General features: G+C 44.6%; 1 protein-coding gene and 1 long non-coding RNA gene across 2 annotated transcripts in view; one reads left to right on the top strand and one right to left on the bottom strand.

Moving 5' to 3' along the window:
• FAM171A1 (family with sequence similarity 171 member A1) overlaps positions 1-14,414 on the top strand; it is a 124,535-nt gene extending 110,121 nt beyond the window's left edge. Inside the window, exons 6-8 of the mRNA XM_020881260.2 lie at positions 7,104-7,220; positions 10,587-10,701; positions 11,401-14,414. Of these exons, the coding sequence (XP_020736919.2) occupies positions 7,104-7,220; positions 10,587-10,701; positions 11,401-13,108 (1,940 nt within the window). The 3' untranslated portion in view covers positions 13,109-14,414. The remainder of the gene's footprint in view (positions 1-7,103; positions 7,221-10,586; positions 10,702-11,400) is intronic.
• On the bottom strand, positions 1,690-5,552 carry LOC139036595 (uncharacterized). The gene is made up of 2 exons (XR_011489414.1): positions 5,348-5,552; positions 1,690-2,190 (listed from the first exon to the last, which is right to left on the bottom strand). It is a non-coding gene; the product is annotated as an uncharacterized lncRNA (long non-coding RNA).
• Positions 14,415-22,349: the final 7,935 nt, after the last annotated feature.

Raw genomic sequence — 22,349 nt, 5'->3', positions numbered from 1 at the left:
TGGTTAGATAATTGACCACCAGGTAAATAAATACTTTGCAGTGTAATTGACAAGGAATGTATCCTCCTCACAGAGTTCATGGAAAAATAATTCCAAGAAAGGGAACATACTATTCAAAGGCATAGACTTTAATTTGAAAAAAGAAGGGCTGCTCCACAGTGTCATAAAAATAGGCAGTGTCACTATTTCTGCTGTACCGATGAATGTGACTTAAAGGCTGGTGGACTTTTCTGGTTTTTCTGGGTGATCTCATCCCACTAAGGTTTTGTTAAAGCATGCGATAAAATAGACTTAACTTTGACACTTCTGATTGTACAGCTGGTAGGAAAATGCAGTAGAGGTTATGGCTTAAGATAATGCAGATGGAAATCCTGGGAAGTAAGTCTATGCTGGTTTCTAGAGAAATGCAACGTACTTGGAAGCGGAGTTGAGGGGGGGAGTGGTTATGATTATAAGTAGTAATAGTAATAAGCACTCACTCTGGACCTGAGCAGTATATCTCTCCTAAGAAGTCTGCCCTCAAACAAGCTAATGCCCATGATATCTATTATTCAGCAAAAGTCACCACAGCCTAAGTGAGGAGATGGTCACTGGCCAAAACCAAGAGTTGAAGGGCAGGACAGAAAGAGGTTCCTACCATCTAAGTTCATGCATGTGTCATGCATGTATGTGTTCTCACATCTTGCCATGAATGTTTCCAAATAGTTCACAGTGAACAGTTAAGTCATAGGAATAGAAACATTCTATTTCACAGTGAATATTTGCCTTTAAATTGATAGAACTTTTTTGAGATGGATTTTCTGCATGGCTGTGACATTTCTTCGCATCCCAGCTTATAGACCTAGTCAAACTCACTGCAGACTCTTTCACAAAAAAAAAAAAAGCATCAGTTAGAATATGTTAGGGGAATTCCCTGGCAGTCCAGTGATTAAGATTGCACCTTCCAATGCAGGGAATGTGGGTTCAATCCCTGGTCTTGAAGCTAAGATCTCACATGCCTCATGGCCAAAAAACCAAAACATAAAACAATATTGTAACAAATTCAATACAGACTTAAAAAAAAAAAGAATACATTAGCTGTGCATGTTGGTAGAATCCTCAACTACAAGTGCTTAAGTGATAAAGCATTTATTTTTATGTGACAAAGGAAGTGTGAAGCATCCACCAGGGACTACCTGTCCCCAGCTGGACCCTCCTCGAGTATCCACAGAGTTGGAAAGCTGCAGAGCTGGAATTCACACTAGGCGTTATCTTAGGAAGGGCGAATTGTCCATGCTGTCAGTTGATCCTTGATCGTGCTGGACTTTGATCTGCCCGGTGTCCCAATGTGTGACATGGTCACAAGTCCCATTGTAAGAGTCTTTCTCTGTATACTGGCTGAGGCGCAGGATGCCAGCTTCAATGTGTCATCTGTTCCAAGGGCAAGTTGTTCACTTACAGTTTCCTTTTCAAAACCAATAGTGCTCCCCCTAACAGTCTTTTCTGCTTGTTACCAAATGCTGAGATGAGCTTGTGCAGCAGATAAAATAGAGGCATCCAGGCAGAATAAGTGGGCCAGTCAGGAAAAGCAAGGAAAATCAGAACCCTATCAGTCATATTCTAATAAGACATTATGTTTGGAGCTCTTTTTTCACATTTTAGAGTTCTTTTCCCTTTGAATCGCCATTTGTTTAAAATTTGAACTCACTCTTCTTTTTTTTCTTTGCAAATAAAGGCTGGTTTCATTCCTGCTTGGTAACCAAGCAAGAAAGTGGCACCCTGGTGATTGCTAAGTGATCCCATCAGATCTTATAAGCTATATGTAAGGTGTTATCTTTCTTAGCCTGCCAATTACTGTGTGTAATCAGCAATTGTGGTTCAGTGCAGCTTCCAAGTAAAGACCTCGTGGTGCTTTATACCCACAACAAACCTTACCAGCTGTATAGGTAACTCAAGTCTTTCTCCTTGAAAAGGATCTCTGAATCTTCCCCTTGCACGAGGTTTCACTTTAGAGAATTCAGACAAAAACTGATCTGCGAGTGTGTGTTGAAGAAGCAAAGTAGTGAACTTGGATTCACAGTCTCAGCTCCACGTCTGGATTTGTCCCTCATGTGGCTGCCTGTGGACTTTATTCTAGATGCAGTCTTCATGTCGCAGGCTATCTGGTTCCCTGGTGGGGATCTGGGAGTTGGTGGTGGTGAGAGAGAAGAGCTGGTAAAAGCCAATAGGAAGGGCAGGGCAGGGCAGGGGAGGGAGGAAGTGGGAGAAGGAAGAAAAACACAGCCATGGTTGAAACTGTTTAGTGTAAGAGAAACAACTTTGTTCCTCTGTAGGGACCTAAGGGCGTCAATATTTAAGGACCAGCATCAGTTGATCATAACAATGACCCTGAATTGCCATGAAAAAATCAAAATTATATTCTACTTTATGAGGCTGGAGTAAATGACACTTTTTAGAATTATAGGAAACTGCCTTTTCAAACTTAGGCAAATCTGACCCAAGTTCTATGGAAGAATAACTCCTAAACCATGTTCGGGAGATGTCCCGGGGGTTGCAGGCTGGGGTGGGGGTGGGGGGGTTCTCTCCATCTGTTTGCAGAGAAGCTTGTCTTTTATCTGTTTATCTGCTTTATATATTAATTTCTTAATTGTCTTAATACAAAGATTCTGTTAAAGAGAAAGAGTTCAAATGCTTTAAAAACCACTTGGAAGCTGATGATCTAGAAATTTGAGTACCACGGGATTTCGTTCCTGCGGTGATGCCAAAGAATGGCTCTCGCACCTTCACACACATGCAGCCTCAGTAGTTGGCACAGCACAGCGCTCCGTCAGCACAGAGACACACGCAGCCACCAGCTCGCCTGCTCCTGACACAGCCACTTCACAGTCAGCCACCCTCCCTGGGCAGTGGCCGCATGCATGAAGGTGGCAGCCTGGCTGGGCTGGTGCCGTGGGGCACGAGGAAGTATGGAGTCCTCCTGCCTGCACACCATCACCAGATGACCCACCTTGAGACCTGCCTGGATGACCCGCTCATGAAGAAGAGCCAGAGAGAGTTGGCAGGAAGCCCCATTATGCTGTTATGACCACAGGCACTGCGCTAATGTCTGAGCTACAGAGGAGACAGCTTAACCTGGACAGCCTGTCGAGCAGCTGTGCTGAGCCAGGAGTGTCCAGAGGCTGGCCCCACCCGGGAGGCAAGAGAGCAAGCAGGAGACCTCGCACGTGGAGATTTCTAAGCAGGAGCAACCTGGATCTTCCCCTAATCTGTCTGAGCAGCGCTGAGGTGCCCACAGGGATGGGAAGCTCTTTGCACGCTGGCTGCAGGTCCAGCAGTCATATAACCCACTCAACAAAAGAGACTCTGGGGAGGTCTGTTTGTCCTGCCTCCATTCCAGGCACCCGGCTCCCCATTCAAGAGTACAAGAATCTCTTATGTGTGTAGTTCCTCAGGTGGGAAAACGCCCTCATCCCACACCCTCAGGATTTCAGTGATGAGAAGCATATGTTTCTGGTACACAATTCATTAATTCTTGTGTTCCCTGCAGCCAATTTCCTCCCGCAAAACACAGAAAGCTTGGAAATAGTTTTTGCCAATAACAGCATGATTGTTGAATCCTAAAACGGCGTCACCGTCTATTCACTGAACACGTGTACATTTTCCGGAAAACTTAGTCCGAAATAAATGCCTCTTTCCCAGCTGGCTTTGTTCTCTCTGGTCGGAAAGAGGAGAATCCCAAGCTTAACTGCGCTCCTGTAAGGAGATCTCTCCTGCCAGCCACACCCAGCTTTGCACAGAAGGTCATCTGATATTATTTGGCAGGGGAGGGGCTTGCACGTCTGGCTTTCACACTCAAATACCACCACCATGTTCCCACTCCAGGAATATTTTTGGGCGTTGAGAAGACAGAAGGAATATAGGACTTGGGGTTAGCAGTTTAGGCAAAGTATGCTTCTGGAAAACAGATGATGTAGTAACATGTGCCCTGAGGTTGATGGGACCTGGAAGGCCCCCACATGCAAGAGGGACTCAGGATAAACAGGCTGTGACTTGAATCTTGAAGGATGGGTAAGTTTGGGGAAGAGAGGAAAAGCACATGAAGTTGGAACAGTGGAGGGCAAAGTCGTGGACTCGGGTAAAAGTCTGTGTTGGGAGGACCAACCTGGGAAGAACTAAGGGCGTGGAGGAGTGGGGGAGGGCAGGCGGTCGGAAAAGCTCTGACCTCACTTTTGTGCCTCCAAGGACAGGTCCTGGTGGCTCTTCATTGCTAATGGCACTGGGGCCCCTGTGCCAGCCCTCCCCAGGCCCCCTCCCTCTTGTCCCTGGCATCATGCATCAAGCTTACCCGCTACACTCTCCATCCCTCTATGCCTCTGTTCCTTCCTCTTCCTCTCTGCTCGCCCCCACCTGCCACCCCCATGTGAAGTCCTGCCTGTTCACCAGAGCCCACCTCATCCCCAGGTGACATTCCTTCCTCACTGTGCTCCCAAAGCAGCTTGGGTTCTGCCTTTCTGGCTTTTCTGGCTCCCACCAGCATCATAGGCTAGAGTGCCTGTATGGTGTGTGGGTGTGTGTCCACTCACTAGGCTTGTTCCTAGTGTAATTGGGAGATGTTTTAAAAGTCCATTTCTGGGGGGAGAAAAAAGTTTCATTCCCAAGACTTCCTTGGTGGTCCAGTGGTTAAGACTCCACTCTCCCAGTGCAGGGTCCCAGGGTTCGATCCCTAGTCGGGGAACTGGATCCCTTATGCCACAACTAACAGATCCTGCATGCCACAACTAAGACCCGGCACAGCCAAATAAATATTAGAAATAAAGTCCATTTCCAGTTGATGCGGCTGTGTTGTGCTGTAGAAAGCCAGGGCAAAAGCCAGCCATCCAGGTAGGTGGCTTTCCCCTGAGTGGTCAACAGGAATTAGGACTCTGAGCCCCATCTCTTTTCCTCTGGGTCCTTTTAGCCTGACCTTGTATCCGCTCCACTTGAAGAGCAGTGACTCAAGAATCTAATCTGAGGGAAACTGCAAACCAAAGAATGCAGGCCGCTTCCTGGCTGATAGGAGATCCTGGCGGGGCCGCTCCTGTGGGAGAGCGTGTGGGAGTGGGGTGGGGTGTGTAAGTCATGAGCTAAACAGCGCGGGTTCCCCAGGGGAAAACCGGAAGCGGTGGCAAACAATCCATTCTCTGCCTTCAGGCAGACTTTCTGACTCAACACGGAACCCCTTTAGCTGCATGTGTCACGTGCCCTGGTCTCCATTTCCTCAGCAGCTCCTGGAGTGAGTGCGTGAAGCTCAGAGTGGCTGGGCCATCTCTGGCTTGACGCTCTTCAGCCAGCGCATCCTCATACTCACTTTAGAGAGCTTCCAGCTTACCTTCTCGTCTAACCTGAAATCCTCCGGAGCCATGGTTCAGCCAGTTGCATGGGGAGGTCGGACAATACAAAGCACCCACTGATGCCTGGCCTCCCCATCTTCCTTCTTTGTTCAACTCCTGTCTTTGAGGAAGAGGAGGAAGAAGGGTGAGGAGGGAAAAGGAGAAGGGAGGAGGAGGAAGAGGGGGAAGAGGAGGAGGAGGAGAGCTGGGGGGAGGAAGGAGGAGTGACGTGGGGAGAGGGAGGGAGGGGAAGGGATGGGAGGCAGGCTGGGGCACCTTTCCACCCAATACATTTGAATGTTGCTATGGCAACTGATAGGCCCTAGAAGCCCTGCCAAGTATTGTTTTTTTCTCCCTCGGAAGGGAAGGAAATCCACTCTCGCCACCTTGTGCGTGCATGCTAAGTTGCTTCAGTCGTATCAGACTCTTCACAACCCTATGGACTGTAGCCCACCAGGATCCTCTGTCTGTGGGATTCTCCAGGCAAGAACACTGGAGTGGGTTGCCATGCTCTCCTCCAGGGGATCTTCCAACCCAGGGATGGAACCCGAGTCTCTTATGTCTCCTGCATTGGCAGGCGGGTTCTTTACCACTAGCGCCATCTGGGAAACCCAGTGGTTTGTGTGTATATACCTAGGAAAGGCAGGGATTTGGAGACCAGAAGGTGGAATATTTGATGCAAAGCTGATGCATTTAGACCTGGAGGGGACAGGAATCCACACATGGCCATTTCAGGGGGTGGGTGATCAATCATAGGGGGAGTTCTGTGTAAGTGACCCATATGTCTGGGCTGGTGGGTCCAGTGGGTGTGCGTGGGCTGGTGGGGGCCCTAGCCAGCACTCTCCTTGGGAACCTTACCAAGTGAAAATGTTGTCAAATCCTGGCAAGTTCAGTAGGGGATGCAGCAGGGCAGAGTGGAGGAAATAGCACAACCTTGAGGACAGACAGACCTACTCTGCCCCTGCTTTGCTCTCTACCCCTGGGACGGCTCAGAAGAATTCCATGTCTCACCAGTCTCCAGTGTGGAACATGGAGGGGATCATGAGTCCTCTTCTGTAGAGTCGTTGTGAAACTACTGATAACATGTGTAAAGCACGTTGCTGTGCACACAGTAGGTGCTCACTCATGTGAAATGCTCTTTAAAGTATTAACTGAAAGGCAGCACAGACCTGGACTCACTCGGTGTCTCTCAGCATCAGAGCCAACTGGAAGCTTCATAAAATACTCACCTGAACCAGGTTTCTGGGTTAGAATTTGCAAAGATGGGACCAAAGAGTCTCTCTGTATATATATTTTTAAACTTCCTGAAGCAACTCTGATCACACCAGTCTGCAATTCCAGATAGGAAATCCGTTTACTTGTTTGAAGATAAGGAATATAAACAGGATTGGAGTTTCCCCTCGTCTTTCCCCTCCCACCAACCATTTCTATGCTGCCTTTATTCTGCTTCTAAATTCCAAAGGCTTCTGGAGGAGATGGGCCATGGTGACAGACGAGTAAACTCCAAAGGCTTCTGCTAAAATTACCTGTGTTTGGAAGAAAGGACGTGTGATAAAGTGGCTGAGAGTAATGTAATCTGGAAGGCAAGGAAAAATGCTTTCCTGAAAGCTAGATGCAGTTGCTCCACAAGAGTTGGACCCTTTGGCTCTCTGATGGGTTCTAAATGGGAAACTTAAGGTGATTTGTACTATGTGCTTAAGCCTTAACTAGGAGTTCTGCGTGCATCTGGCTGAAGCCTTTTTCCACATCCCACAGGAACGTGGCTGAAGAGCGGTCTTGGCCTCGTGCACCAGGAAGGCAGTCAGCTGACGTGGACATACATCGCCCCTCAGCTGGGGTACTGGGTGGCTGCCATGTCTCCTCCCAACCCAGGTAACAGGATCCCCAACACCTGCACTGATGGCAACCAGTTTTTCTGAGGGTTCAGGCTACCTGTGCTTTTTAAAGTGACTTCAGCAGAGAGATCACATCTTTTAAAAATATGGTTGAATGTGTGAAAAATCAAATGATGAGAAGGTATTTGGTGGGGGTGGGGGAGTTCTGGTTGGAACTGTCCCTTCCAGGGTAAGAATAATGCAAAGAAAATAGTCTTGTCTCAAATCTGTTCTGCTCACACAGCTGCCATAGGGAATTCTTAATCTAAAGCCCACAGAAGTGGTTCAGACCTCCTCCCTAATTCCTGAAACAGCTGTGGCCTGGTGGAAAAGAGGACATAGGAAAAGGCGCTCACTAGAGGGACCAGCAGCAAGTCACTGTTGGAGGCTTCCTGGGGCAAAAAACTTGACTGGGGATTTCTGAAAGGTTTAAAAGCAAACCTGTTGTTTTATGTCTAAAAGAATATTTCTCCATTCAGGATAGATGAATTAACTCATAGTTTTCACTAAAATTTAATTTCACCAATATTTTCACTGAATTTATTTTTAAACCTAACCACCCTGATTTATCCCTATGAGTATTTCTAGAATTGCTGGGGGTTTTTGTGTTTGTTTGTTTTTCAAAATAGTTACCTTAGGAGACGTCTTTCCAGTGATGGCTTCCATTACTCACAATGCCTTGCCTTTAGAACCTGTCTCCCTTGGACTGCTATCCTTAGTGAAACTCTTCATGGGTGGCCAGACTTCATGCTCAGAGGGTTCAAGGGTCCCTTTGATTTTTCTTAGACATATCTAAAACTCACCGACCACCAAGATCAGTGAATAAAGTAAGTAGTTAAGCTATGTCAAAATGCTGGGGATTTCCCTGGTGGTGCAGTGGTGAAGATTTCACCTTCAATGCAGGAGTGCATGTTTGACCCCTGGTCAGGGAGCTAAGGAGCCCAAATTCCTCGAGGTCAAAAATCCAAAGCATAGAACAGAGGCAATATTGTAAAAAATTCAATATTGACATTAAAAATGGTCTGCCTCAAAAAAATAAAAATAAAATTTAAATATTTATTTTAAAAAATATGCTATGATTAAAAGCTGACCCTTGTCAATTAACCATGAAGGCAGTTCCAAAATGGAAGTACAAAATATTTTATCAATGGAATTATCACTGGAATGAACACTTAGGACTCCCAAAGTAACTGATTTGACAGAGGCCAACCCAAGATGGGTGTTGAAAAATCTGTTACCTTTACTTTATAGTCCCACCCTTAGAAAATGTACACTTCACATCTAGGTTTTAAGAGTATGTGTTTCCCTTTACTGTATTGTTCTTGTAGCCACGTGGGCATGAAGTGAGTACATAAATGTCCCAGTCTCCAAATCTGAAGTGTCTAGAATATGATTATGAGTAAAGAAAGAAAGTCCTTAAAAACCAAAGTAGAGACTACAAAACCTGTGCATTAAATTTTATTTTAGATCTATTTCCAAGAACGCTGATGATGTGTTATGTGACAGATTAATAGGTACTTCTATAAAGAAGAGAAAGAGAACTAGACTACTAGATGTAGGTTGACCCAAGCTTGCTGAGGAGCAATGAAGGAAGAGACAAAAAGCCATAAAAATGCATAGTGTATAAACCCTGGTGGCATTTAGTATAGAAATACATATACTGGTAATCTCATAGTCATCACTTTTATTAAAACAAATCACAGCAATGCTCTGCTTTCATGAAGCCAAAACCAACAAGAAAATAGAGTTTTCTCTTTCATTCTCTGGTTAAGAAGGAACTGAAATCTTTATAAAGATTTCCATTTAGCAGAAGATATTTGGTTGGCCAAAAAGTTCATTCAGGTTTTCCCATACCATCTTAGGGAAAACCCTGAAAGAACTTTTTGGCCAACTCAATAAAATAATAACATTTTAGGTACTTTAAAGGACCGAGCTTCCGTTATTTGGAAATGATTTTTACGTGTACCTCAGATTTCTTGGTGACCCCTGCCAAGGTATTACCTTTGTTTGTGGGGTTGCTCTGTGTTAAAAAAAAGAAAAATTGTTTCTCTGAACAATTAAGGCCGTAAACCGTTAAGGCCATTGTGGTCAGTAATTTTTTCAACTTCTGTAAATATTCACTTTCACCCCATTGAAATGATTTATAATTGGGAGAGAATGATGTTGTCTTTTGAACTTAGGGAATGTCACTATTTTCAAAAATCAACAAGTCTCCTTGGGTTTATCTAGCTTAAGAGACTTACCTCCTAAAGATTTTAAAGAAATCTATCCCTTAAAATATCAAAAATCAATGAATAAATGGGTCTTTATGGTGTTTAATAATCATAACAATGCTCCTCTAATATTATGTGTAATAACTATATTCCTTCCTTCCCATCTTTTGGTGCACTGTCTGCATACTTAGACACCAGTAAGTGCCCAAACATTATAATTTGGGGGAGATTTTCGTTATTGCTGTCAATCCCTTGTTAGCAATGTTAAGATAGATTCTTACTGCTATTGAACATAAGGAGTAAGTTAAACTACCTCTTGGGATTCTTCCCAAGGTAAATTAATGAGAAAATAGGTTTAGTTCTGATCACCTTGTCTATAACTTCTGGAGAAGTCTGTGGCCACATCAGGTTAGCCATTTTGCAAAGATACTAGAAAGATTTTTTTTTTTTTTTTAATGGGAGGCATTTTAGAAACACTTGATATCCCTGTAATAGGCTGTGGATTTTTTTAAGTCATGGTAAATTTATTTCATACATTTCAACTGATTTGTTAAGGGCAAGGGTGCAGTACATAGTAATCATTGCCCAGGGAAAGTGTGAGTAAAATTTTGTGTTTTGATTTGTTTTTTCCTTCTACAGTGTCATAAAATCCCCAGGTGTTCATGCCATGTCTGTGAGTGGATGAGTCCCACTCATGAGATGATTATGTATCTAGTTTTCTTATATTCAAAGGTCATGTATTTAGAATGATGAACATGCCACCAAATGTGGCTCTCTTCTTGATTAAGGAGGGGCCATGGATGCTACATACAGAATTTGAGTATTCACAGTGCTCTGGTCATGGTTTGGGTAATCCCCTTCCATTGAGGGGAATTATGGTGATGCTGCAGGCACAACATCTAAAGGGCGTTTGCATCTGGCCCCTGTTCCACACTCCAGCCAATAAGAATAAGAAAAAAGGGACTTCCCTGGTGGGCCAGTGGTTAAGACTTCACACTGTCACTGCCGAGGGCCCGTGTTCGATGCCTAGATGGGGAACTAAGATCCCACATGACACATGGCCAGAAAAAAAGAAGAAGAAGAAAAACATTATGCTCTCTTTTTAGTGAAAGGTGTTCACAAATCTAAAATGCCCTTTTCTGACCTTCCAGGTCCAGTTGTCACACAGGACATCACCACGTATCATACAGTCTTTCTTTTGGCCATCTTGGGAGGAATGGCTTTCATTCTTTTGGTTTTGCTGTGTCTCCTTTTATATTATTGCAGGTAAAGTTTTATCATTGGGGCTCTGTCTTTTTTTAACTTGGAATTTCTTGCACAAGTATTGATATCGAGGTCCTTTCCTGAGTTGAGGTCTTTTATTTCTCATAAAAATGTATCTAAGGGTCTTCCCTAGTGGTGCAGTGAGTAAGACTCTGAGTATCCAATACAGGTGGCATGGGTTCGATCCCTGGTCAGGGATCTAAGATCCCACATTGCCACATAGTGCGGCCAATAAATAAATATTTAAAAAAAAAATTTTTTGAGCAAGAACTTAATATCTGTCATATAAGTTGCAGACAAAGTGAGATATTACACGGTGTGTAATGTCTTTTAGAGAGGAGTCATAAAACAATAAGCTCAACGGTTGTCACAGTCCCTCAGAATAGGTCCTAAGTGGTAATCAAGAGATGATATTCTCAAGGCAGAACCAAACTTTTCTTTCTGTGATGCCTCATCTGATTGACTTGTGAGAATGTTTATTGCTGACTCTGCTTTTGAATGAATAATGTGGATGTACTTGGGGTACAATCTGCAGATTTCAGCCCTCAGCATCAAAACAAAGCTGAGGGTATAGGGTGAGAAGGCTTCTGGCTGCTGACTAGTGTTGTCTTGTTTCTTCCTGTGGGAACTGAGAATTAGGTTTAGACTGGAACCCTCACTGTTCTGATATTTTAATCTTGGGGTTTGTATCTTTGATCACAGGCGGAAGTGCTTGAAACCCCGCCAGCACCATAGAAAACTGCAGCTTCCTGCCACCCTGGAGAGTTCCAAAAGGGATCAGTCGACTTCCATGTCACACATCAACCTGCTGTTTTCTCGTCGGGAATCAGAATTCCCCGGTCCACTCTCTGTCACCAGCCAGGGTCGCCCACCAGATGCCCCAGGCTCAAAGGAGCTGATGAGTGGAGTCCATTTAGAGATGATGTCTTCCAACGGGGAGGTGGACATGCACACCCCCATGCTGAAGCTCTCCTACAGCACCTCCCAGGAGTTCAGCTCCCGGGAGGAACTCCTGTCTCATAAGGAAGAGGACAAAAGCCAAATCTCCTTTGATAACCTGACACCAAGTGGGACGTTGGGAAAAGACTACCATAAGTCGGTGGAAATCTTCCCCTTAAAGGCTAGGAAATCTATGGAAAGGGAAGGCTACGAGTCCCCTGGCAACAGTGACTATAGGAGGAGTTACAACGCCATGCTCTCGCAGCCTTTATTCGAAAAGCAGGACAGAGAGAGTCAGGCCTCCGTGACCCACATTTCCACAGGAAGTAAGCTCACCATTCAGGAACACATGTACCCCGCGCCTTCATCTCCGGAGAAAGACCAGCTGCTGGAGCGCAGACCTACTGAATGTATGATGTCGCGATCCGTGGACCACCTGGAAAGACCTACCTCTTTCCCGCGACCCGGCCAGCTGATCTGCTGTAGTTCCGTGGACCAGGTCAACGACAGCGTTTACAGGAAAGTATTACCCGCCTTGGTCATACCGGCTCATTACATGAAACTCCCAGGGGACCATTCGTACGTGGGCCAGCCCCTGGTCGTCCCAGCCGACCCGCAGCTGGAGATCGAAAGGCTGCAGGCCGAGCTGTCCAGCCCGCACGCAGGGATCTTCCCACACCCCTCCGCGCAGATCCAAGCGCAGCCCCTCTCTTGCCAGGCCATCTCGCAGCAGCACCTGCAGGACACGGGCGCCCGGGAGTGGACCCCACAGAGCGCATCCATGTCGGAGTCGCTCTCCATCCCAGCATCTCTGAACGACGCGGCCTTGGCTCAGATGAACAGCGAGGTCCAGCTTCTGACAGAAAAGGCGCTGCTGGAACTCGGGGGTGGGAAGCCCCTTCCCCATCCCCGGGCCTGGTTCGTCTCCCTCGATGGCCGGTCCAACGCGCACGTCAGACATTCCTACATTGATCTCCAAAGAGCAGGGAGGAACGGAAGCAATGATGCCAGTTTGGATTCTGGCGTGGATATGAATGAACCAAAATCTGCCCGGAAGGGAAGAGGAGACCCCTCGACTCTGCCGCAGAACCACGCACCCGTCCAGGAACATCCGCAGAAGGAGTCGAGGGCCGCGGACAGCTCGGCCTACACGCAGCTCGTGTACCTGGAGGACATGGACCAGAGCGGCAGCGAGGCCGGCACCACGGCCGGGACGCCCGAGGACAGTGCTCTGCGGTGCCTGCTGGACGGCTCCAGCCGGAGGAGCGGCGGCCAGCTGCCCAGCCTGCAGGAGGAGACGACGAAGCGAACTTCGGACGTTGCCCCCGAGCCCGCGGCCAGTCCCGACCAGAGGCGATCCGCCCCGCAGGATGAGGAAGACGACGAGGACGACGACGACCAGGGCGAAGACAAGAAGAGCCCGTGGCAGAAACGGGAGGAGAGACCCTTGATGGCATTCAACATCAAATGAGCGGTCCAGAGCCACCCAACCCGGGACCACATCCAGTTGCCAAAAATTCTTTCTTAAGGAAGCGCTTACCTGTTTGTGGAGGAAGTCGAGCCACGTCTGCCATGGGCAGTGGACTTTTTTCTGCAGTTACCCTGTCCGCTGTCTAAGTGTTAGAGAGGAAGTCAAGTTCTTACTCAGAAGAAAGGATGATGATACAGGATGCTTCGCCTCCAGGGAGAGGGCTGAACGTTAGTGTCTGTCTGAATGTCAGTGTCGTTTCCCATACTTGATGTGTCCACCCCTGGAGGACACTGAAAAACCACACGTGATGTCCCGATGTCACTAGGTTCTGATGATAACCTCAGTTCTCCTCCAGATTCTGGGAACAGAAGGAACTCTTTTTGCATTGCTTGAATCCATTTTATCATGATAATGCTCCTGTGAAATTATTATTGAGAAATTAGCTTGGCACTTAGTGTCTGGAGGTATGCATTATCTCAAAGGAAAACTATGCATCGCTGCTTCGTGGTCTTACTTTGCTTAGCTTTGGTTAGATTTCGTTCCTGATTTGCTTTTTACAGATACACACACACACTCACACACACACACACACACACACACACACAATTGGATTGTAAGGATTTAATTCCTTCCTTGTCACCTGTTCTGCTTCTCGCTGGTTTATTTCGATATCACCTTTCAGGAACTTCTGAGTGTCGCCTCTTAACATCCAAGCCTTTTAATGAAATAGTACTGAAGTTTTTAATCAGCTGCCAGTCCTTCAATTCTGGTCCCATTAACTCCAAGTGCCTTTTTTACAGTGACGACAGACAGTCCCTTACTTTGCTTTTTTTGTTTCTTTTTCTTAACTTCTTTGATTGAACTGCCTGGATTTTATAAAGTTATTAAACGATCCCCTTTTCTTTCAACTGCATGCTGCCAAGTGCCCATTTGTGCTCAGAAGTCTCATTTCAGCTCAGTGTACGCTCTCGTCCTCACGTGTGACGTGGATTCTGTTTAGCTAAGCTAGCCTAGAGGACACTTTAGTGATCCCCTCCCCCACGCCACCCCTTTGACCGCTAGGCACCATTATGGTTTTATTGGCTGTTTGTATATACGGTTACGTATTAATTCTGAAATCCTATGGGCTGATCTTGCTCACCGAACACGGAGTATGGGCTGAGCAAGTAGACTGAATGTGACTATTAAACAAATCTTATGTACTATCCAAAAGTGCCAGAATGACTCTTCTGTGCATTCTCCTTAAAGAGCTGCTTGATTATCCAAAAATGAAAACTCAGAATAAACTCTGAAGGAAAAAAAACCCCTATCTTGTGGTCCTTTTCATTCATTCTGAGCCATTATTGCTTATAGAGTTGCCATTAAGAATTCTCTTTTCTTTCCTTGGCAGTCTGAAAGGCCAGTTGTTGGACTTACATTCAAAGACTAACTTATGGTGGGGAGAGATACATTGGGAGATTGGAATTGACACATACACACTACTAAATATAAAATAGAAAACTGTAAGGACCTACTGTGTAGCACAGGGAGCTCTTCTCAATACTCTGAGAAAAGAATCTAAAAAAAGTGTAGCTATATATATATATATGTATAACTGATTCACTATGCTGTACACCTAAAACTATCACAACATTATAAATCAACTATACACCAATAAAAATTAAACAAAAGAAACTAACACATAAGACACCTAGGAATTGACACAATGGTGAAATCCTAAAAGCCTACTTTACTGTTCAGTTTCATTTAAGAAAACAAGGGAACATTTTATTGTGTTTCCATACTTTACAAGAAACTGGTGTGTTCTTTTTTTTTTTTTTTTTCAGTATTGATCCAGCACCAAAAAGATGTCATTCAAATGACCAGAACCATCCCAGATGTGTGAAACTATTAATCAAAATCATTCATGGAATCGTCAATATAGAACAAATCAGTGGAAATAAGTAAAGCTAGCTAGTTTTGTTATAAAATCTTTAGTCATGAATTCCACAAGGCAGAAAACAAGTCAAGCTGATTTTTATGATTTTAATTCTCAAATGTCGATGTTTAGTGTTTTGCTTTTAAAATGGTTGAGGGATTCCCTGACAGTGTTTTGAAGTATCTGAACGATGGGAGTCTGTGGTTTAACAAGTCAGGGACTGTTTAGAAGTAAACATTCTCACCAGTAGGTGGCAGGTGAACCCTGGCAGACACCATTAAGATGCCAGGTAAGCACCATTTGTCAATTACCCTCCAAAGAAGTGACCTCTGGTAGAATACTAGGGCAGACATAGGTGATGGAGGAATGCCAAGAGGTCTCTACCCATTTGCAGCTCAACCTGCAGTACTGCCACAGTCATTATCTCCTTAAAGCATTAGTAACAAGAAGAACTTCATTTACAATGCATGTTACCTTTGTAACACTTTACCTATCAGTGCTAATGATGTGTGATTCAGCAGGAAGATTGGGGGAGGGGGACTTCCCTGATTCCTTCTCATTAGGCAGGATAATAAAAAGTATGGAGCAGCCAGCCATAAGCATGAGACACTGTTCCTAGAAAGACAAGGCCGTGTATTTGCCAAAGGGAAACTGATTCTGCCAAAGATGAAGCTCACTCATCTTACACTGATCCAAAAAGAGGCTCAGAGGCTAACTTTTTTGCTCAGGGAGCCAACTTGGGTCACCAGACTCAAATTGTCTGGAAAGAGCACCCTAACTGTGTGGACTTAAACAGTGTATTTATCTTATCACACAGTTCCAGGTCAGTTATATTGCGCAAAGAACTAAAGCTGTCAAAGGCACCTTGCTTCTGCCACCTAGTGGTGAGTTTTCACCTGCCTCTTAAGGAGACTCAACAAACAGCTCTCTTCTGGGAAACTGTCTTCTGGGAAGACAGGTGAGTGTGCATAGAAGATGCCCTAGGTGCTGCTTCTGTCTCCCAGGTGAGATGAGTGAGATTGGGCTGACATTTGTTGAGTTTCTACCTGGAAACATTATGTTGAAAACAATCATGCATTAAATTGTCAAAATCTTGTGGGGTTTATTCTTTATTTTTCACCTAACTAAATGGAGGCTTGAGGTTAAGTAATTGAGGTCACTCAGCTAGAATCAGTGGTGTGTCTCATGCATGGCCTGCACTCTGGAAATGAATGCATTTAAATTAAAAATGCATTATAAATCATAATAAAATGCATAATTGTAAATTCCACTTGATAACTGATTCTCGCAGAATGCTTTCGTTGATTTCAGTCAGAGCCAGCCTCTTGCAAGTGACAAAAGCATAAACATTTGTTGAGAGTTTTTTACATTAATGATTAATGTAACTGGAACAATGAAGATGCATCTTGGAACTTCACTCACTGATCAGTCATGGAGTGACTTCTTTGCTGAATCAGATAGTAAGACTGGGGACGAATTTATGAAAGAAATGAATTTATGTGTGCTAAACCATGCCAGGAGATATATAACATTATTTAAACACCAGAGACCCTGTGCTTTAGGGAACTCTATTTAGTAGAAACTAACACAGATAATGCTAAAACAGTGAGGCAGAGTGCCCAAGAAAATGAAACCAGAACCAAAAAGGAAATAGAGCATAAAATCTAAAAATAATCAAGCCACAAGTACAATAAACTCTATATATGATTTCTCATGTTCATCCCCTTGAATTTTACTTTTGCAGACCTCTGTATTTGGAGGACAAGGAGATAAAAATGAATAGTTACAGATAGAAATGTGTGGTGATTTTTCAACTATTTCAGAGTCCTACAATTTCTTTTTCTTTTCTTTTTGGTCTTTAGAGTTTTTCTTAATTGAGCTATAATTGACATACAACATTATATTATATGACATACAACCTTATATATACAGTATTATGATTATATATTATTGTCATTTTATTATCATTATATTATTTTCAGGTGTACAACATAATGATTCTGTATTTGTATATATTGCAAAGTGATCACCACAAATAAGTCTAGTCAACATCTGTCACCATACATAGGTAATTTTTTTCTTGTGATAAGAACTTTCAATATCCACTCTCTTAGCAACTTTCAAATATGCAGCATAGCATTATTAGTATAGTCATGATACTGTACATTATATCCCCATGACTTTTTAATTTTTTAACTGGAAGTTTGCAACTTCTTTAGGTGAAGTGGAAATTTCAACCCCCTTTCCCACCCACCTGAAACTGTATTTTCAAAGCCATGATATAAAGACACACCAAAATCTCTGATAAAAGTTTTTATAATTCTTTACAGAGATTGTGACTTGTTTAGTGCTGGTGTTCTGGTACCCAAAAGTGGCTAATAATTCCTATAAGACTGTTTCCCCTCAGTAGAATGGACAGTCACTAGAGCCCCTAAGAGTGTGGAACATGAAAGAGCCTTGGTAATCTCACACAGGAGGATCTGGAGCCAAGAGTGTTGAAGTTACCTTCCCGCACAGGCAGTGCGGGACCACACGGGGTGACTTAGTTTGTTCACGCTGCTTCACAAAATACCATGGGCTGGATGCCTTATAAACAATAAACGTTTATTTCTCATGGTTCCAGAGACCACGAGTCCGAGATCAGGGCACCCAGCATGGTGGGGTGAGGACCCTTCTGATTCACAACGGACATCTTCTTGTCGCATCCTCACAGTGTGGACAAGGGTAGAGAGAGCTCTGTGGGGCCTCTTCCATAAGGGCACATATCCCACTCATGAGGGCGCCACCCTCACGACCTAATCACCCTGAAGGTCCCACCTCCAAATGCCATCATCACCTTGGGCTCTAAGATTCCAACATATGGATTTGGGGAGGACACAGACACGCAGGTCATAGCACGAGACAGAGCCCGGTCTCCTGACACCCAGCCCTGTATGTGTCCACCTCCTCAGATGGCTTCTCCATCTGCTGGTCTTTGGCAGCTCATCCGCACCCTCTGCCATCTGTTTACATGCCATGTGCAAACATAACCAGGGTATGCAGCCTTGTAAGCCATACTGGTGAGTAAAATTCCAGGGTCACGGAAAGAACCCTGGATTTGGACGCAGAACACCTAGCTCCAGGAATCAGACAAGTGACCACCTTCAAAGGTTGTAGAAGGGTACCTGCACTGCTTATCTCTCAGGAGAAGGAAAAGAGGAAGTTGAGTTCAAAAAAGACAATGAATATTTGTACACCCATGGCTGATTCATGTCAATGTATGGCAAAAACCACTACAATATTGTAAAGTAATTAGCCTCCAATTAAAATAAATTAATTTAAAAAATAAAGTTCCTTATAAAATGCAAGCTCTGGTGAAAGTATAAATTGTTGCTCTTCCTAATTATCCTTTCAATCTTGTAGTTCCCTAATCCTGCTGCTATACTGTGTGTGACAGTGATCCTTGTTGTTGTTATACCAGCAGCTTCTCAGCTAGTTTTTAGGAAAATGATAACAAAACAACAGGATCTTTCCCCATGCTTACTGCTTCCCACATGCTTCAGCTGAGTGATCCCTCTCTTTGTAAGAAAGATGATTTGCCAAATATTTGACATAAACCAGGAAGCTCAATGAAATGCAGCCTCCTTACATGATGGTCTTGCAACGTGTAAGGACATGCCTACAAAGCAATAACTTTGGGGTAGGTGCCCAATTACCATAACTTACTTGCTAGTGGCCACAAAGGTAAATCCCTTGGCAAAACACAGTAGCAGGCTCTTAATTCCTTAATTTAGTTGCTCATGTGCTTGTAACCTGAGAACAGTGGTGCTCAAACCCAGAAGCACAGAAGCATATCACCTGGGGGCTGGAAAACATGCTCAAATATCTGGATCCCACCACAGACCAATCAGAATCAAAATTTCTGCAGGGGAAACCTGGCACTGATACTAAAAACAAGACAAAAACAAAACAACAACAACAACACTTCCCCCAGCTGATTCTGATACATTAATAATTAGGCTTGTAAATCACTACCTTAGGAATTCTGAAGATACGTCACAGTTTGGTAGCGCCTTCTGTTGGGCAGCTCTGAGAATGCTGGATTTCCCCTTTGTTTCTAGGGTAGGTTAGCAGTCCTGCTCTAGGTTTGCAGTTGGGAAGGGCAAACACAGTCAATAACAGCCCCCCAGGCTGAGCAGCATGTGCCTAAGACACGTGACCAGTGCTCTGGCTCAGCTTCGTTCACACGGTCAGAAATCTAGACGCTGACAACTCTAGGCTCTGTCCTGTCCTACTCACACACTGCGTATTCCCCTTCTATTCCATTCCCCTTCTTGTGACGCCTGTGGCTATTTCAGAGCACTGCTTGTGAAGGGTTCCCATGGCTGTGTCTGCAGCCCAATCTGCTCTCGTAATTCAGACTTAGTTTCCAACTGCTGCCCATGCATCTCCATCCAGCTGACCCGCAAACACCTAAACCAACTTGTCCCAAAATGTAAGCATCATACATCATCCCATGAACCTCCCTGCCTGCCCCCTACCCCAAAAAAGAAAAAGCCCAATTCTGGTACTTTCATTCTTCATCTGCTACCCCAGTGTAAAGCTTCACTGTATACAATTTCCCCAGCCAGAAACCTCAGGGTCACCCTCCATACCTCTTTCAACCTCACCACTCGGGTTCGAGAATCACATCCTATCAATTTCACCTGCTGTCAGGAAACAATGTGAATCTTTCATGTTTCTGGCTGGTCAGGGCTTTCTGAGCAAAATTTACTGGCATCCTGGGTCTAAGGCTAAGTGAATATAACCATTCCTCAGGGGACAGGGTGAATTACTCCAGAGAGATTTACAGATTTATCTCCCCTGGAGCTATTCTTTCATTGATCTTCATTTACATTCATTATAACAGAAAGGGACCTTTCCTTTTCTTCCCCAAAGGGATTGTTTAAAAAGCTCCAAAATTCTTAGTTCAGGGGTTCCTATTCCACAGACCTCCTTTCATATGTATGATGTGGTATCTGTATTCATCACATTCCCCCACCCCCACAGGATAAAATGAAACACAGGATAAAGATAGGTCTGCCGCTGATCCAGAAACCTCATTTTTGCTGTCAGGATAACGTAATACTTACATGAAGACTTATCATATGCTAAATATCTCCCAGACTGTCCCTCTTCTCCCCATTTCTAAGCAACCCTGCTGTCACAGCCCCCCTCACTGTCCCCCACCCCAGTCTCCCCATTCATGCCCACACCGCTGCAAGTGTGATGTACAATCCAATCATGTCACTTGTTCATGTGGTTGCAGATAATAGACACCAAACTCAAACTACTGTCAGTTAAATGAGAGAATTTATCATTAAAGGGAGATTTGAGAGGCGGGCAAAATAAGGTGTGATTTATAAAAAGGAGTATACATTCGGTCTTCATCCTTGTTCCTGGCACAGAACTCCTAAAATCCTTGGAATTTCCTAAATGATGAGAGTAATAAAGATGTCTTATTATTCATAATAAACTCCTTTCAACCACACCTGAATTTGTGTTAATAAAGTGACTTTGGGGCCACAGCTAAGGATGGGAACTAGTTGCCTGAGGAGCCAACCGTGTGATTGGAGGTTGGAACTTGCACTCCCAAACTCTTGACCTTGGGAGAGGGGAGCAGCGCTGGAGATTGAAATCATTGCCAACAGCCAATTACTTAATCAATCATGCCTATGTCATAAAACCCCAAAAGGAATGGGGTTGAGAGAATTTCTGGGTTGGTGAACACCTGGAGATCTGGGTAGAGTGGTACACCCAGAGGGCCTGGAAATTCCTTACCTCCTTCCGCATCGCTTGCCTTGTGCATCTCTTCCATCTGGCTACCCCTGAGTTATAGCCTTTTATGATAAACCAGTAATCTAGGAAGTAAAATATTTCTCTAAGTTTTGTGACCCATTCTGCTGCTGCTGCTAAGTCACTTTAGTCATGTCCGACTCTGTGCGACCCCATAAATGGCAGCCCTCCAGGCTCCTCTGTCCCTGGGATTCTCCAGACAAGAATACTGGAGTGGGTTGCCATTTTCTTCTCCAGTGACCCACTCTAGTCAATTCAGTTTAGTTCAGTTCAGTTCAGTCGCTCAGTCGTGTCCGACTCTTTGCAACCCCATGAATCGCAGCATGCCAGGCCTCTCTGTCCATCACCAACTCCCAGAGTCTACCCAAACCCTTGCCCATTGATTCGGTGATGCCATCCAGCCATCTCATCCTCTGTCATCCCCTTCTCCTCCTGCTCCCAGTCCCTCCCAGCATCAGGGTCTTTTCCAATGAGTCAAATCTTCACAGGATGTGGCCAAAGTACTGGAGTTTCAGCTTTAGCATCAGTGCTTCCAATGAACACCCAGGACTGATCTCCTTTAGGATGGACTGGTTGGATCTCCTTGCAGTCCAAGGGACTCTCAAGAGTCTTCTCCAACACCATAGTTCCAAAGCATCAATTTTTCAGCACTCAGCTTTCTTCACAGTCCAACTCTCACATCCATGCATGACCACTGGAAAAACCATAGCCTTGACCAGACGGACCTTTGTTGGCAAAGTAATGTCTCTGCTTTTTAATGTGCTATCTAGGTTGGTCACAACTTTCCTTCCAAGAAGTAAGCGTCTTTTAATTTCATGGCTGCAGTCACCATCTGCAGTGATTTTGGAGCCCAAAAAAACAAAGTCTGACACTGTTTCCACTGTCTCCCCATCTATTTCCCATGAGGTGATGGGACCAGATGCCATGATCTTAGTTTTCTGAATGTTAAGCTTTAAGCCAACTTTTTCACTCTCTTCTTTCACTTTCATCAAGAGACTTATCAAGAGACTTTTTAGTTCCTCTTCACTTTCTGCCATAAGGATGGTGTCATCTGCATATCTGAGGTTATTTACATTTCTCCCGGCAATCTTGATTCCAGCTTGTGCTTCTTCCAGCCCAGCGTTTCTTATGATGTACTCTGCATATAAGTTAAATAAGCAGGGTGACAATATACAGCCTTGACGTACTCCTTTTCCTATTTGGAACCAGTCTGTTGTTCCATGTCCAGTTCTAACTGTTGCTTCCTGACCTGCATACAGGTTTCTCAAAAGGCAGGTCAATTAATGGGACCCAAAGACAAAGTGGTGGTGTGATTTACAGCCATTTGATCAGAAGCACAGGAAGCAACCTGGACTGAGACACATGTGAAGTGTGGGACTGAGCCCTTAACCTGGGGAGATCTGATGCTATTTCCAGGTAGGTAGTGTCAGGACTGAGTTAAACTGTAGGACACCCAGCTGATGTTGGAGAGTTGCTTGGTGGTGTTGAAAAACCCACATATCAGAATTG

Source organism: Odocoileus virginianus, chromosome 9 (genome assembly GCF_023699985.2).
Source record: "Odocoileus virginianus isolate 20LAN1187 ecotype Illinois chromosome 9, Ovbor_1.2, whole genome shotgun sequence".
Taxonomy (NCBI): Eukaryota; Metazoa; Chordata; class Mammalia; order Artiodactyla; family Cervidae; genus Odocoileus; species Odocoileus virginianus.
The sequence above is the reverse complement of the archived record's forward strand: the minus strand, read 5'-3'. Positions and strand labels throughout refer to the sequence as shown.